This window comes from Lissotriton helveticus, chromosome 12, assembly GCF_964261635.1.
Source record: "Lissotriton helveticus chromosome 12, aLisHel1.1, whole genome shotgun sequence".
In the NCBI taxonomy this organism is placed as follows: Eukaryota; Metazoa; Chordata; class Amphibia; order Caudata; family Salamandridae; genus Lissotriton; species Lissotriton helveticus.
The window spans coordinates 807061390-807079725 of NC_136073.1; the positions used below are offsets into that span (position 1 = coordinate 807061390).

Genomic DNA, 18336 nt, shown 5'->3' on the forward strand with positions numbered 1-18336 from the left:
ATGGACAAATCATTTCCCGATTGCTGCATAACAGGTACATGTAGTGGGCCTGCCCATCTTGTGCAAATTCAGCAAGCTCTCCTTTTCCAGCCAGTCCTTAACTCTAGGTCCTTAGTTGCCAATCTAACATTGATTAGTTTGGGGTCTGGCTGACTGAGCTAGCCCTTATGTTGAGTGAGAATGTATGCTTAAGAGGCAGTTGCTCATGTGGGCTGATCAACATTTCTAGAAGCATGAAGCAACTGGCTCTCTAGGCACAATTAGTTTGACCTTGCTGCAAATGGGCCCCTAGGTCTGGAGAGTTTTCTTTAAGTGAAAGGCTCAGCAGGGGGGCCCATGTCTTGCTCCATCGACAAAAGTTGTACAAGATCTAACAAGTGGTACTTGACGCTGTCTCAGACCAAAACTGGAAGGGTATCTGTTACATAAAACTCCACAGTCATTCTTTGGCACATGACGTGAAAGTGCAAAGAAACATCAGAACGGATAGGTGAGATGTCGATTGTGTTACATCTAATTGTTGCTAAAAATACACAGACAGTCTACAGAATGAGCAGCCATTGTTTTCAAAGTTGCTGAAATAGACGACTCAAAGGCTGGTCCAGAAGAACCTGGGAAAGAATGAGTCAGTCCCATCACTAGCACTTCAACAGCCTAACACAATGGCAGAAGAAAAACTGAGATGGAGCCATTATCACCGCTGTACCATGTGGACCGAAGATATAATCAGAATAAGTCTTGTAACTCTAAACTTCTTTGCAGAAAAATATGGCTCAAAACTAATATGAGCATTCAGAGCATGTTATCCATGCCCACACAAGCTATGAACATAAAGAACTATACAGTTTCTGGGAAAATGCACACAGATGCATTGTATTTCTTTGTATCAAATTCTCAATGCCCACACCCCTTTCTTGTTGCCTCATCCACTCTTGAAGATCTTCCAAAGAAAGCTAATAATTACATTTTGCTTCCACCTGGTTTTTATTTTGACCTAAGCTGTGGAAGATTAGAGGATCCTTTGAATTGGGTATCAATAGACACTTCAGTTAAAGATCTACCTACACAGAGGGAAGTCATTTTTAGTGCTGCACAAATTAACTGATGCCCAAGACCACCATAGTTACATCCATTGAATAAAAAACATACAGCAAAATATTATTACATTTATTTACAAATTCAGTTTTGAGAAATGTACAACATATCAAGCAAAATCATTTCATACAAATGCAATATTTACTGAAATGTGAGCAAGTTCGAAAAGCACATATGCCAGCAGCACAACTACTGGTGTAAGACTGGAATCTCTAGTAAATGTTTTCGGGAATATTCACATGTAAACTCAAATATTTCAAATGGTTCGCAAAAATGAAGCGGCTGTTAAAACAGATTGTTCTAGTTGGTTTTTACTGCACTTCAGCAAATATAATTAATCAATCAGTATACAGGTAAGATGAAGTCTTTATTACCAAAGTCTGAACTGTCGCCTAGCAACTCAAAGGAAATGTTACCTGTTTCTCCCCCCCGCCACCCAACCCTCCCAAGCTTTCAAAACATGCTCAGCCTGTACAGACAAACCCCAAATACACTGAATTGTGAGTATCAACAAAATGTGTGGCCCATCTTGTCTCCCACATTTTCTCAAGAACTTTTAGATTTGCATTCAGGAATGCAAAGAACATTTGTTCCGGTGGTGACGGCTCAGTTTTAAGAGTACTCTAGTAAATAGGATAAGAAATGTATTCTTACTTCCAATCAGAAACTTTGAAGTGCACAGTACCATTTGATGGCACCTGTAACAGAGGTAAAGGTATGTAGACCACAACAAAAAAAGGGGAGCCTAGCTCCAGATGCTCACCTTATCTTAGACAAATGCTGTGAGTTTTACAGTCAAAAATCCACAGCATGAATGCTAAATGTATGAGGATATAATGGGTGGAGGGGAAATGGCATTTCAAGTATGGTATCAGTTGCTGAAATTGAGGTATTCAACATGTTCCCTCCGATAGAGAATTACATAAGAGAGGAAAATAACTCCTGAGGAACACAAAAGCATTTGTAGGATCCAAATAACAGTTAAATTCCCGCCTAACAACTAAATTATGGAGTGTATGGTCAGTCTGTAAGGCAAAAATGGTATAGAGAATTTAAATGTATGGGAAAGTGAGAAATGAGTCCAGTGTGAATTGTACATCGTATAAAGAAGTACAACATCCTAAAACTGCACTCTTGTTCACGGCGCTTTAAACATTACAGCTTCCAAGCAGGAGGAACAATTATCAGAGCTAAGCTGCCGTTTAGGCCACCACTTTAGCAGGTCACATCTTTCAAAAGACTGAGCCAGGTTTGTGATTAAAACCCACGGAAGATGCTCTTCTCCTAACATGAGGAAAAATATGTATAAGCCAAACCAAATGTAAAAATCACAATAATTAAAAAATAAAATATATCTGGGTGAGTGTACTGGTAGATCTGCAGGTCTTTAACAGAAGAAACTAACACTGTGGACACAAAAAAAAGGTAGATGCAACGCCTTAACTGTTAAAGAGATTGACCTCACACCTTCTTTTCTGCTTTTATTGCACTCAAAGTCAGCAACTGTCTTATGAATGTACTTAATTGTTACCACACAAAAGAAAGAGATACAAAGTTAACAGTGAAAATGCATTCCTTACATACCCTACCCACCAAGGAGGCGGCATCCATGGATCTCTAGTCTTTCCCAGACAAGCAATGCTTGGCCAACTGTAGAAAATTAGCCATTTGGGATTAGGAGCTTGGCTGAGAATTTTTTTTTGAATAGTCCGTGTACTGCCTACAGAAATGTTTTGCAAATAACCTCCCTGTGGTGAAGGCTACTCCAGAGACGAATCCATAAAAAAAAAAAAAAAAAAAAAGGGAAGGAGCACAATCTATTAGGAGTTCAAGCCTAGGTGTACCATCAGCATCTGTGGTGACCAGACCAAAAAAAAAAACTCTACAACTTAAAAGTAGAGCACCTGAAGTCTGCCACATAGAATAGTACAGGCAAACGGAAAACAAACCACAGACATGGGTGTTGAGACTGAGAAAGAAGGGAAGGATTGTTTTGAAGTGCGGGGTATGTTAGAATGGTTGGGAAAGTTCAATCTTTGTAACTGCACAGCTTAGTTATCAGTACAAAAAAACCTTAACTATTGGAGAAAAAGGTCCCTTACAAAAATGCAGTTAGGTTAGAATTCTTTGCAAGGTTTCTAGGTTTTTGAAAATAGTCTATTAACCAAGATACTGCAATATTTGTATGCTACTTTCATTTCCCAGAGTCCAAAGTGTGGTACAGATGTTGACAGTCAAATGGGTAATTCCAAAAACCGAAAAGGGCAAATGTTCCAGCATCACCCAAGAAGCACTGATGCAAAGACATGGCTGTAAAATCAAACGAAACCGGAAGAACAGGTAGCCACGAAATATGCTGCAAGCAAATACATTAGTTCCCTGTAAATGGTGGAATGAACTTAAATAATATAATCAAGTGAAGGGGCAGGATGTCGCTCCCATAATACAGGGAGCAAAAAAAACAAAAAACATGCTAACATTCTTAACACACAGTGTCATATAATATCAGAATTGTCCAAACTTCACTTGGAAAGTTAGTGCCAAATTGGAAAGGAAAAATGAAGGAAAAAAACAGTGTCATCTAGCAAGAGGCAATAAGAGTTCTGTTGGCCATGGCGTTAGACACAAGGGATAACTATCAGGTAAGTGCCACAGTAACAAGGTAAAGGTGTAAGGCTCAAACGTATATCACTCTATTGGACACTGCAATATTTTTCGGGCAACAAGCTTAAAAAAAAAGTGTGAATCTTGACAGTGTGTCAAAGCCTTGAAAAAAAGAAAAATATTTTGGCAGGTTTAGTATTCTTTCAGTAATAAAAAAAAATAAAAACAGAAGTGCAAGACTAAATACATTGCCCTTCCATTAGAAAAAAATACATTATTATACCCTTTCACTGGCTCTTCATAACAGACTTTCATTAATGAAGGACACTTGACAGACAGTGGCACATTGCCCGTGCTCGTTTCAGCTCCATATACAATTTCTTTAATTGCAATAATGCCAGGAACAGTAGTTCCAAGACTAAAAGAAATAAGATAAATATGCATAAAAGGTGTTAGCTGAAAACAATCCCTGCTCTCATACCACCCTGTCCATTTTTTTTTCTACACGCCGTTCATACATTTTTCTTTACCTTCAAAATTGGACAAAAAATAGGGGCTAAGTCCATTGGGAGAATATCAAACAAATGGAAACAAAAGAAATTACTGCACCTCACATTGTATGAAGGTAAGAAATAGTTTTTCTTTAAAGTTTAAATAAAAAGTATTAATTTTACATGCTGCATTATTGCTACTGAAAGTTCGCTCTGGACAGCTTGTCGCCAGTTGGGTCATGGTGCCATCCAGAAAGGCATCGGTTGCTGGGCACGTGGCTGCATGGTAGATGGAAATTGTCGACTAGAGTTCCAGCTCTGTCCAAATGTACTTGATTTTTTGTGACCACCATGTTCTTCTTCATCATCTGAAGAGTCTCCAGCATATGCCACCAATCCCCCTTCTTTTGTAGACGTCTTCATCTTTTTACTTGGAAAATCTGCGAACAAAGAAAGAAAAAGAAACACCCCATCCCCAACAAACACACACAAATGGTCGATTAAGTTAAAAGAAAATTGAAGTTAATAGTAAAATTGTTAGTTTGACACCGTTTCAAGATCCCACAGGATCAATGGCAGCCCCCACGTTGGAAGTCGCACGAAACAGCATCAGCATCCGCAAACCGATTCATCAGGCACATGTAAGAGAACAGAGAAAGAAGAAAAAAAAAGAGAACACAGAACAACAAAAGAGAACAATTAGGTGGGTGTAAAAGATGAATCAGTCACCTTTTAGGCTTTTTTGTAGATGACAAACTAGGTTGAAGACGCTTGCAAGAGCAGAATGTAAAAAATGTGTTGTGTCGATGTCATGGGGTTCAGGGAACAGAACATCACATCCCGCACAAGTATTCTCTTTAGGGTTCATGAGATGAGGCAATTATATTTGTCAGTAACTCTTGTGAACAGAAGGAATATATTACTTACCCTCTAAGCATCTGTTTGTTGCATGTAGTTGCTGTAGATTCAGTCTCTGCATACCCCTACCATCTAATGTTAACTCGGACTGCTGTAGCTTTTTTGTTTGAAGTCTTTGGAGTCACAGGGCACCATGCAACTCCCCTCCTTTAACTGGTAATACACATGGGCACAAACTCCATTGTTAGATTATTTTTTGCCATAGGATGAGAGCAAGTAGTGAGGACGAAAGTATGGTGACCATGCTCGTGCTGCAAATGAGATGCATACGATTTGAAATTATGATCTGTACCAAGCGCTGGCTTCAGGGGAGGTGGGTGATGCCTTTGAATCTACACTACATGCAACGAACATATGCTTACAGAGTAAACTATTCCGTTCATAGGTTGTGTTGCTGGAGATACACGCTCTGCATCATCTGTAAAGCAGAACTTCCCTGAGCAGTGGTAAGCCGCCTGAGGGACGCAATTGCTACAACAAATGCAACGTCCCATTAGAGGAACTATAAAGGGCATGAGTGCAGTGGTTTGAAAATAGGTCCCATGAGTCTGGTGAGGACAATATTATGATTGCAGGCTGGAGCAGGTGGTACCCTTGGTGGGATGACTATCTAAGGCCTTCCATGAAAGTTTTGATGTCCGGAATTTTAAAATCTATTCAGATACATGTATCAACAGCAGCTAGATGTAGCCACATCGAGGTAGAGAGTAGCTGTGAAATGTATTTTTTTTTAAATGTGCCAAGTAGCAATGTCTTGAGCCAAGGGTTAAGTGGGTCTATACAGTTAAAAGTAGTAGTGGAAAAACCTCTTCCACTTAGCAGAATAGCAGGCAGGTGTAGTTGTTCTTCGGGCTTCTTTGAGAAGTTCATGTGTTCTTGGGGTAGGTTAAGGTAACCGAATCCTCAGGAGCGCAGTAGCCAATTTGCTTGGCTGAGCTGTCAGGGGTCAACATGTCTGACTTTGCCTTAGTTCTTTCTGCTCGAGAAGGTCCAGCTTCTTGTGGGGAGGATGGACATCTCTACAAGGGTTGAGAACCATGGTTGTCTGGCCCAAGCAGGTCAGGGATGTTTGCAGCAGTTTCCTCACTATGTACGGGAGAGCGGTAGAGAAGGAACAGTGTGTAGGCAAAGATTTCTAATCAGTTCATCCATGGAGCAATGCCTATGAACGGGGCGTGTGGAAACTTGTTGGCAAAGGTTGGGCATTTTAAGTTTTAGCTAGAGGCAAATAGATCCATCTCTGGGCCCACCCCTACTGGCAGAGGTACTGGAGTAGGACTTCTGGGTATGGTTCCCACACTTGTTACTCTCTGCTGCGAGGGTCTACAAAAAAAAAATCGTTGCACTCTTACTAGGAGGTGTATTCGGTGGTGAATCGCCCAATGTCCTATCCACAGTACCAATACAGACAAAGATTGTGTGCTGCCCCGTTTGTAGTGACAGTACATGGGGTCATGTTGGATGTTCACACCAGGACTATTTTGCCTTTAATATTGTACAGAAACTTGTCAGGGCTAGCTGAAGAACTAAAAGTTCTCAATGGTTGATATGGAAACCTCGTTGATGAGTTTCCTCAACTGTACTGTTCCACAGATGCAACACCCAGCTGGAGAGTGATGCATCTGTGGTAATGGTCACCTGCAGAATGAGATCAATAAAGGGCATTCACTGCAACAGGTTGTTGCTGTTTTACTATGGTAGAAAAGATGCCGGTTGGCCCTTATGATTACTAGATCTTCCTAACAAAACTCTGCTCTTCACCATTGTGATGATGGACATCTTGTAGTGGATGCATGCGAAGCCTGGAGGGAGGGGGGGACTATGGCTATACAAGAGGCAATCATCCCTAGGATTCGCATTATCTTTCCGTGAAAGAGATGCGGCTGAAAAAGAGGCAGTAGGTGCTGAATTACTGCAAACCTACGGTCACTTTGATACACTTTGGCAGTGACTGCCTTTAGGACAGTGAAAACAGGAGTTATGCTGTTCCTTTAATGGGAAGGAAGGTGCAGTCCTAACCAGAGGGGCACATGCGGGGAGTGTTCCCAATAGGAGACAGAGCCCTCGCACACCCCAAAGGATGTCATGCTTCATCATCGGGCAGCACCTCGTTGGGCTGGTGCTGCAATGCCCAATGGGCTCCGCGAGGGGGCTCTTTGCCAGAGATCTTTTACCTGTGATCTTGGCCGATGATGAAGAGGGTGTGTATGTGTGGTGTACATAAAGGTGAGTAGAGTGCAGGGAGAATGGGAGCTAAAAATAACTGAACCAGCTGTGCCAACTTTAATTAGGGGGTGCCATGTTATGATTTAAAAAACCTTCAGTGCTGCAGGAAAAGGAGATAATAATCCTATCGGGCATATGTTGAGTAAGGGTGTGTGTCTACATGTTTCGTGCCTTTTAGCGGCTAAGATCATGGCATTTCTTCAGGACCGGTAAACCCATTTTTACTACTCACTGAGGGGTGGCTCAATATACACGTGAAGATGAGTAACCATACCCTAACCAAGTTACACCAACCGTAACTGTGTCCCTCGGGGTAAGAACCCGAAGCCGGCAGGAGTGCAGAGCCAATACTCCTGAGTGTTAGGAAGGTAGGTCCCCTGCTAATCGCATTCACCAACTTTTAAGTTTATGGCGACACCACTGAGCGGCTGTCGATACCGTAGTGATAAACAATTCCCCCCCTTGTTGGTGGTAGGCTTGGTGCTGCCTTTAGTATGACTGGGTATGGTCAATGGAGATGGCCTGGGACCCCCAACACCGTATCATGCCTTCTGAAAGATAAGTCCAGTTGTTGAGGCCTTAAGCACACCCATAGCCTTGGTGGGTTCTGTGTCCTTTTTTATTTTCTAAAACATATCACTTTATGGACAGAAGGGATGCTCTCCAAACAGTAGGTTGATGAGATGCTGTTATTCTGGCTTGAACCCGGATATAAGGTGCCTGGCATAAGTATGATAGATGTTTTTCCTCCCTTTGCTCCAGTGCTAGAGGAGTCACGGACACAATGCATGGCCAAATTAGAGATGGTTTTGCCCTCTGAGATGATGCAGAGTCTATGCGCTTTTTACCATTGTCAGGCTGAGGAGTGTCGCCTGCCGCATGAACAGCAGTGGGTCTACCATGAGGGAGTCTGGGGGACATGAATATGTATGTATGTGGGGGTCAGAGGGCAAAATCTGGACCGTGGACAGAGGGGAACTGAAACGATTTCTCTGTCCAAGAGTGTCTACACTAAGAAGTTCTAGTTCGCAATCTAACAACAGAGTTGGTGGCCTTGCGTATTACCAACTAGAAGAGGTTGATTATAAAGAATTCTTCGAACAAAAACAAGCTGCAACAGTTCAGGCCCAAGACTAGATAGCAGGAGTATGATGAGCATGTGCATATACAGCCACACATGCTAAGAACATGATGTCACAGGGCAACATTAAATGCTACATATTAAACAAGTGTGAAGGCTTTTCTGTCCTCTGGGTCATCCCTGATATTTAACTAGTAAAACAAGCAACTGCATGTAATATTGATGGCCAGGCTCAAACACAGAAAATACAGACTGCTTGCCTGTCTCCATGGATCAAATGTGTAAAAGGCCAAAGCACTTCAATCCAAAGGGTCTGCAAACATATTTCAGACACATTTGGGAAAGCAGAGTTTTCCAGTTGGCATGTAGCCATTTGAAATTTTTAGCATTCAATTATCGAACTAAGAATCCATCTTGATCTTGATATGTGGGAGATTATATATGTGACCATCCCAATAGTGTATTATACTCTTATTATAATAATTATTCTGCAGTGCAGTGCCTCATAGGAAGTGCTATGTGCCCTGCCAGTGGTGAAGGAGCTCTGTTGTCCAGCACACCTCTAATGCTGGGCTCCACTGTGTTTATGTAACATTGGTATGCTCCTCTTAACTGGATAGGGTTTCTACTCCTTCTCGGAGGGAAAGCTCCAAGTTAAGACAACTCATGACTGCTTAAAGTCAGTCAACACAACAAACCATACTGAGGAAGGTGGAAAAGTAAATCTTTTACTGCAGCACAGATAACCGGGCTTCACCGAGCACATGTCACCTTAGGAGGGGTGTGTGTGTGTGGGGGTGAGAAAAGCTCAAGGAGTATGACCCTTGTCAAGCAGATATGAAGAGGGGTGGTGTGCCTACAGAGAGAGGTAGTTAGGTAAGGAATAGTGGTGTTGCACATGCCCCTATGTGTGTAAGTCATTAAGTATAAACATCCCAAGTAAAATTGCTGTATTGCCAATCTCCAACCTGGATCTAACGGGACAGCGTTTTTTTTCTGTCCTTGGATCATGCTATGGCTGAACAACGGAAAGCTAACTTACAGGTGTGCAAAGGGTCAGGTATCAGGCAAGGAAAGACAGCCGATTTTGGTAGGAGTGCCAAACGAGCCCTGCTCAGACTATAGCTCTTCTATATGGAAACACTGGAGGGTATGCCACTTACCATTTATATTACCGTCTAGTACCCAGTACTGACCTATGAGGCCGTACTTTTGTGCATTCTTCTGGGAGGCAGCAGTGGATGTAGAGGGCCTTCAAATCAACCATTTGCATTTTGGGGCACATGTTTGTAACCCTCTTAACGAAGTATACAGGAACGAGCAAGCTTAAGGTCAGGTATCCAGCTAATAACAGTAGATTAGCTAGACATATGTAATGCTATAGAGCAGGCCTGCCAGCAATCAGAATCAGTTAAATTAATTTAAAAAGCCATTACAGACCTTACTTCAATAGTGAGAGATCTGAACCGGTAAAGAGCGAAAGGCAGTAGTGTTATATGGTGGCCTAGGGCTGTGATATCCAAACCTGGCAAGGTAACAGCCTCCTGTATCCATATATAATTTTACTTAGAAACATGGTAGCCTCTTGCAACCCTTTAAAGGATTTCTAGACCTGCAACATGGAAAGATGCATACGATGTCAGGACAGAACTATTCTGAACAATGAATATGCTTAGTCTCAAACAATCATCTGATCTTAGGGACTAAATATCCAACATTCAATCTGCGGGAGCTAGCTCCCCAAAAGAAAACGATGATGCAGACCTGCTCACAGTTGGACATTCACAGGACATATTCTGTAGGAATTATGCTCACCGTGACTCCCAGACGAAGTTCGGGAACCATTTCTCTCTGTGAGTTCGGTTTTTATGCCCATAAGAGGTGGAATCGATGAAGACATCACGTTCCTGAAAAAAACGGCAGCCATGATTTAATCGTAGAGCGGGCTGCCTACCCAAGCATGGAACAGGCTCACCCCAATTTAATTTCACCATACATGTAAAACTCTTATTTACTCATACATCCACAGCCTACAAGAGAGCTTAGTCACCTTTCTGAATTTTACATAGAAGCATAACTTTTCAAGTACGTAGAAATGATGGTATGTGGAGGGGCAGAGGGCAATAAAACTTAAAGTCCAAGTAATAAGCCACAACCACACAAAGCACCTTCACATTCTCTGTAAACACACTATAGGTCTAATCTACACTCCTTTGACCATTCTTCTCTATCTTTCTATGCAGATAGTTGCAGTCTGTGATGACATTACAACTTTACTCATCAAGAGCTGCTAGAATAGTGTATGATGTTCTGCTTTCCCATAAGGAGTATAAATAAAATACCTCATACACTTGAAACCAATTGACTTTGTCCATGATATATTAAGGGGTCTTTCAGACAGCAATTTGGTTTATACAGTACTGGCAATATTTGTTTGATTACCAAACTGCAAAAAAGGATTTTAAATTCCTATTGAAAGGACATTAGGGATGATCACACTTCGAGGCTCTGGAGCTCAAATAAGGAAATAAAAGTGTACAGGCTAGAGTATAGGCAGCATCAGGTAAAAATTACAAAATACCTTTTTATTCTTAACGGATGGGCTTTATTTTAACCTCTCTGTGCTTTAGGGGAAATGAATGATGGCTTGGGTACTGTACCATCATCCTTACTAGATGCCATTCTACGCTGCCTACAAAGAACACAACACTGTAGAAAGCTAAATTACTATCTCCCCAATTATCACTTTGAGCGAATTCATCGACTATTCAAAGCCAACCCAGCAATCATGCATAATTCCACTAGAACTGAACAACAATAAGCAGATTAGAACAAATGTGGGAAGCAGTAATACGTCACTAGCTCATCTTGAAACTGGACAGTTCTGTACTTCCGTTTTCTCTAGGAGGATAGTATCAGCAGAGCCTTACTTCATAGGCCCAACCTTCTTAATCCTCCAATAGCAAAAAAACATCAACTGTAGCTTTAGGGATTATTCAGTACAAAGATTGATAAGTTACAAATTTTACATCCTGAACCCATGTTTGAATGATTTTTCTCAAGATGTTTCAGAAAAAAAATTAAAACCAACTGTGTACCCACAAGGATAATAAAAAAAAAGGATTACAAACCCCCCCAAAGTAGTATTTTAAGTTATGAGATATAGACTCCTCCTTTAGGAATTATTGTGCATGATCATCAACTCCATAGTTAGATTTTCTTGTTCTCCCGCTCAGCAGGTGTAGGATAGAGATTAAAGTGACGCATAAAGATGTTCATGCATTAAGAAAGAGAAAAGTAAATAACACACAGTAACTGCAACAACCAAGGGCTTCCGGGAAGGAGGGTGGCACATGTGAATTTACAGCACTACATGCCACAAACAGAGGTCTACAAGGCAAGTAACATTCTGTTTGTTACGCGTAGCTGTAGATACACATGCTGTACATGGACTAGAAAGCCGTTCCCCAATAAGGCTATGGCTAACCAGAGGATGTTGCAGAACATTGGAAAAGAATACCCAAGTCAACTTGTCCCACCTGGGGCTCATGTTTCACTAGAACGTCCACACAGTAGTGTTAAATAAAAGTGTGTGTTGTGGACAAAGTAGCAGCTTTAAAAAATGTCAGTAATTGAAGCTGCTTTTTTGAGAGTAGAATGTGGATTTGGAGGTGTTGCGAGTGGTCCTTGGCTTTGGCATAGGTCTGAATACACTTGACTAGCCAGTCAGCGATTTCGTGTTTTGAAATAGCAGTCCCTCTACGTGGTTTAGAAAAAGCCACAAACAATTAGAGTTTTTAGGTCTCGCGACCTATCGATGCGCGCAAGCGCATCGAGCGGAGCGAGAATTCAAGTGCTCGAAATCCTAGTGAAACCAAGGGCTTCTTGCGCTGCGGTTTTCATTAAGTTCACATGAATCACGTGAGCAAACAAGCAAGCGCATTCACAGCCGCAGAGCACATCAAAGGGCTTCGCCCAGCGTGCGCTCTGCGGCTTCTCCTCCCCATACTAATTAATTATGGCTGGCCGGCCGGCCGTACTTTCAGTTTCCCAGCCGCAGCTGTGGTGACTTCCTTGCTCACGCTGTTGCCTTGGGACCATCAACAACAATTAAATGTTCAGTTTCCCTGACACTCTTATTTTTTTACATTACGTGCCACCAGTAATTTTTTGCAAATGCTTCTTTATTTAATTTACACGCATACATACAATATCAGCATGAAGCCCTTTCACGAGCGCCATGCTTTAATGTTTTCATTGTTGTCTCTCTCCATGTTCCTCCACCCCGATCTCTGCTCTCACTCCCCCCTCCATTCTCCCACGCCCTCCTTGTTTTTTTAACGAATGAAACAAAGTTTTCGCGTCATGCTGTTTGCTTATTTGCAGCTCATTGATGCTGGGAACGAAGAGATTACTATCTTTAGTGCCGATCTTCAAGCACTTAATTATCATGGCCTGGTTTCGTTTCTCAGCTGGTACATCAAGCTGACACTTCACAGCGTACCAGACTTTCTGTCTTCTGGTTTTTTTCATTCTTTAACATCTTATTCCCAATTGAAGGGTAATGCAAAGTGGCTGCGTGCGCGTTGCATGCACTCGGTTGAAAAACACTTGTTATGGTGTACATCGGTGCAGCGCATTATGCAGTCTTACAGTTCTTCCCTGTCATCTAAAATGGCACGTCATGTACTGACTTTGTTAGGCTAGTAGGTTGAATTAAGTGTTGTAAATATTACAACAGAGTCCCACACGAATTTCTGGTTATATCAGTCAAACACTTTACCACTTAATTAACATTAAACTACACGAAGCAATTCATCTTTCAAGGCCGCATAGGTGCGCCCGTAAAACACCCTTATTCTAAAACAAGCATTGACATTGCCAATAGGTCTCGCTTGTGGGACCTTATAAGTATTTAGTTCTGCAGCACAATATCCTTGTTGCACCAAGGATATTGTGCTGCAAAACTAAATACTTATAAGGTCCCACAAGCGAGACCTATTGGCAATGCCAATGCTTGTTCTAAATGGTTGCGGCCCATCAACCTAGTACACAAGAGCTCTTTTAACATCTAGTGTATGAAGCACCCTCTCTGCTACGGTCGTTGGACATGGGAAGAAAATTGGAAGTTCTATGGTTTGGTTAAGGTGAAAAGATGATTTCAATTTTGGATTAGGCTTAAGGATTACAGATTCTGAACATACTTTGAAAAAAAGTTCTTAAAAATTTATCACTTGAATCTCACACATCTAAGGAAGATAATAGTGACTGAGAAAGCCACTTTCCAGGACAGAAATTGTAACAGAAGAATGAAGGGGATCATAAGGGAGGAGCCCTGTTAATCTTGCGAGGACTATATTAAGATTCCAGGAAAGGATTGGAGGTAGTCTGGAAGGGATGACTCATTAGCCCTTTGTTAAAAAGCCCTAATTACAGGTACCCAGAAAAATACAGTTTTGCAAGTATTCTGCTGCTACTGCAGCCAAATATATAATGAATAGATGTATATGCCTGTCTTGAACGTTGCAAGTTAAAAAGTTAACAAATACCCGTACTTTTGGTTTTAAAGGAATGATGCAGTTGAGAAGGCAGTAGTAGTTCATGTTGCAGCATTAATATCGACATCGATGCGCTCAATAAAAATGAACTATCGTCCTTATTAATAGAACCACCCATCTTGAAGTCCACATCTACCGTCAACATGCAAATATGTAGTCAGGCGGGCCCTGCGACCTAGGCCCAGGATTGCTGAATCACAGGTGGGAGTGCATAGCAGGTGGGAGAGTGCATATCTGGCAGGCAAACACATGGGCAGGAAACTCTAGATCAATCCCACAGATAGGGTGCAACAACATTACAACGGTCAGTGGAGATTGCCACCAATAAAGCACAGCCTGAGGGAGGGTATGTGCGCTTCTGAAAACACCATGAAGTCAGATGCCACATAAGTTAGGAACACATAGCCAATCAGGACCTAGCACACGAAGTGATGACGCGCCTCCATGCCGGACATCTAAACACATTCACCACTGTTTCCACGCAAGACCCATGTGTAGTAACCATTGGACCATTAATTTATGACTAAGGCAGCAACTAATATTCCTCACCATATATGGTAGGCCAGACACTTTCTGCTTGCTGTAATACTGTATCTAAGATGCACACGAACCCAATGTACATCGAGACAGTCCCTCAGACCTCGTGAACGTAACTGTGCTGGACGAACTGTTCAAACAAACAGTTTTTGCTTTGCCAAATGCCTGGTCTTCTGTTTCTATCAAGGAATTCGAACCCTAGCAACAGCAGCTTAACTGGCTCAAGTGGTGGGTTGACGAGACTCCCTGAGTATAAGCATGCACTCATGGTAGATATACAGGTACTCAAATGCTAGGATTTCAGAAGCCAAATATCTAGGTCGAGGTGTTTAGGATGTCTAAGGGTTCCATGGTGTTTCGTGACAAGGTCTGGCCTATTGGGGAGCTTCTGGTGGCAAACTACAGCAAGCTCGAGGAAGATGGTGAACCAGGGTTGTCCGGCCCATGTGGGAGCTACTAGAATCAATGCGAGAAGTTTGCTGTGGTTTACTGACCACATATGCAAGTAGTAAGAGAGGTGGAAAAGCGTAGGCAAATATCCCTAACCAGGTCATCCATAGTGCATTTCCCTTGGAACGTGGAAAACAGAAGAAGCTTGGACATTTTGTGTTTTCTGATGTTGCGAACAGGTCTAAGTTGGGAAACCCCAAACATTGGAAGTAGTTCTTGAAGGTACAGTTCCCACTTGTGGACTTGTTGCTGCATCCTGCTGAGCAGGTCTGCAAATTTGTTGTCCACTCCTGGTAAAAGAAAAGGCCTGCCCTGTTGCAAATTGTCGCTGTTCCACCACTGCATTGAGCTTTGGTTTTTAACAGCATTAGATCCTTCCTTTGAGCCTTCACCTGTAGCCACCGCTCCGATAAGCATTCTTGGAGCAGACGCATGTGAAGTCCGACGTGCAGTACAATGGCAATAAAGAGATGCAATCATACCATACAAGCATATGATCATGAGAGGTACCCCCTCCTTGAGGGTAGCACTGCTCTTCTCACAGACTTCAATGGTATTTGCGGCATACAGTGATTTTCGGTGCTCTTTTCTTTTCTAGTCTCTGCAGAGCCTTGAAGATTCTTCAGAACTCCTCCGGTATGCCTCCAGAGCCTTCAGCGGAACAAATAATCTGAAGATGGTGGCGACACATAGGAATGTCTGGGGCGCCATCTGACACCACAAGGGATAGTTTTATCACCAAATGGTGGTCTGCAAAAAAAGCCATAAGGACAAAAACACAGTTTTGGACCCAATCACTAGAGGGCAGAATAGATGCACAGCATGTGAATCCAGAAAAGGTTTAATGCTGCAAAACCAATGCAAGTTCTCGATCTTGAAGGGAGCAGCAGGGTGGCGGTACTAGCAGTGGTCATGTGCTCCTTTGAACAGTGCCCTTCAGGGCTAGAACCCACATCATAAAATCAGTGCAAAATAACCTTGTTTTTACCAACTCAATGTACCATTAAAAGGGAAGTGGCAAGGGAGAATATACATGGTTTGGAGGAGTTATACCACACTGGACTCTCACATTAATATGTTTTTTCCACCATTTATGTCAGTTTTAAAACAGCTGTAGAAGCAGTTTCTGGCACCATCACTAAACAGTAGGTATTACCCGGCCGGCGTTGAGGATGGTAAACCGCTTGCTAGGTTTGCCTTCCATGTTCAACAATCAACAGAAATGTGCCCAAAAAAATGTCCAACCATTAATGTAACAAAGCCCTTTTATCTATATATTATTTTCAGAAAATGATAGATTGCTTACAGCATGAGAAATAGGATGACAGTTCAGTGAGGCACCTTCAATTTTTGCAATATTTAAACATTTTCTTGTTGAAATGGACAAAAAGAAACCACAGAAGTAATACACACAAAGGCTCAAGTCACTGTCCCAACGTTGGGCCTTCAGGGAGGCCAAACACTACATTATCTAAGAGTAGACTGCTTTTGTATTTCTATTAAAAAATAAAAAATTTGAATTTCACCTGAATATTTCATAGCAAAACATAGGGACAGCTTCCACATACATATGAAGTAAGGAGGTGCTCTTGCAGCCACGTTACCAGATGTGTTGAGAGTTTTGAACAAACTCACTTCAACAAAGATACAGGAGTCAGTAACAAATGCAAGATACACCTTGATTTATAATACTGGTGCTCAGGTAGGTGAGCTCCATCAATACAGTCTTCAAACTGCCTATACTTCAGAGAGTCTTATAGTGTACTGGATTGCTTTACTATAGCAAAGGGTCAATTCATTATGCTTAAACATACCTGTCCCTCTCTCTCTCTTTGCTCTGGGAACCACCTCTCTTCTTGCCACCTCCGTCGGCACCTCGCTGGTCTGGGAAGCCTGTACCTAAATTAGTCATATGAATGGGTCCATGCTATGAGCAGAAAAACACACATTAGCATTAGCGACTCTACAATAATTACTTACGGTCCAGCTCCTCAACGTCACTGTGGCACCATCTCGCAACACAACATTAGCAGCAATTCTGCCTTGGCTGGGGGTTTACCCACACCCATTCAAGTGCGGGGATATGAGAATGCAAAACTGAATGGGAGATCAGTGAAATCTCCAATAATACCCATTAAATGTAGAGTAAGTTATATGGTTTAAGACCAGAGGCAGAGGGAGCCCTGGAACCTTACAAATGACAATTAATGAACTGATGCTCTGCTGAATAAACCCACATCAGCACCATATGGTTTGGCAGTAGCTAGCTTGGATAAAGACGGTTTCCCATTTTATTAAGGAAAGTTGCTGGACTTCTATCGTGGACGGCCTGAATGCAACATTTTTAAAAATAGGGTAAAGAGACCAGAATAGTTTCTGGACAATTTGAAAGTCATCATGATCACAAGGTCAAGGGATGTCTTTTTGCCAATTACTCAAGACAGCACGCATTAACAATGGAGCAGACCTGTCAGGACTTTGAGCTGCAATAAGATGTAGCAGGGGAGTTTTAGAAATGCATTGGGAGCTAGAATAGGGACTTTGCTTTGAGTGAATATATGCACCCTCATGCAGTTCACTCAAGTGACTTTATAAACAAATTGATGCCTAATTAGAGGGAATCCAAGTAATTGTGGTCATTTTTCCCAAAGTACGAAGATTACAAATGTATTCAGTCATTTCAATGACAGTCGTAGCATGCCAAAACACTGAAATGGATAAGGACTCAAGTGAGAACTGCAAAGGATGCTCTTTTCATCACTTGGCATACAACATTAAATTGGGGCTCCCACTGCAAGGTACACTATGGAAGTGTTCCTTATTGTTTCTTTATTGTCAACGCACACATAAGGAGCAGCTGGGGACAGAGGCAACAAATGTTTTAGTATAAAAAAAACATCCTCTAAGAGATTATTATATGTAACATATCAGTAGAGAAAGACAGTCAGTTATGCAATACGTTATGTTGTCCATCTGTGTAAGCCTTGTCACAGAGATCAATAAAGAAGAGGTAGCTTATGTTTATGGAGGCCAAATCCCCTGATTTTGAAGGGAAAGTAGATTGTGTACTGGTCAATGTTTCTGTCAAAGGAATTCCCATATTATGCTACGAGATAGGCCAGTAAGGACTGTCGAAAAGTGGCACTTCTGGTTAATGTAGTCCACATGCCTTAGCAATGCTGAGAAATTAATGTGAAGGTCAGTACCACAAGGGGACCGCCCAATGTAGCCATGTTCTTCATGCAAAACAACAAGTAAGGTGTTCATATAGTAAGGTCTTAATGGAAGCTGTATTTCAAACACTGCTCGGAGACTACATAGGTGAAGAGTTCACAACAGAAAGGCTTTCTTCTTGAACTCATATGACATTTTGGGG

The 18336-nt window shown here is 41.9% G+C and overlaps 1 protein-coding gene and 1 non-coding gene across 4 annotated transcripts in view; both read right to left on the reverse strand.

Moving 5' to 3' along the window:
- Nucleotides 1–1152: 1152 nt before the first annotated feature.
- The window catches only part of KHDC4 (KH domain containing 4, pre-mRNA splicing factor), a 72667-nt gene continuing 55483 nt past the window's right edge, over nucleotides 1153–18336 (reverse strand). For 2 of the 3 annotated variants that reach the window (XM_078669599.1, XM_078669598.1), the window contains exons 12-14: nucleotides 16775–16887; nucleotides 10231–10322; nucleotides 1153–4630 (exon numbers count right to left, since the gene is read on the reverse strand). In XM_078669599.1, coding sequence (XP_078525725.1) covers nucleotides 4428–4630; nucleotides 10231–10322; nucleotides 16775–16887 — 408 coding nt within the window. In that variant the 3' untranslated portion in view covers nucleotides 1153–4427. The remainder of the gene's footprint in view (nucleotides 4631–10230; nucleotides 10323–16774; nucleotides 16888–18336) is intronic. The other variant, XR_013603585.1, reaches the window with a different exon arrangement.
- On the reverse strand, nucleotides 11249–11376 carry LOC144801113 (small Cajal body-specific RNA 4). Its single transcript, XR_013604989.1, has one exon.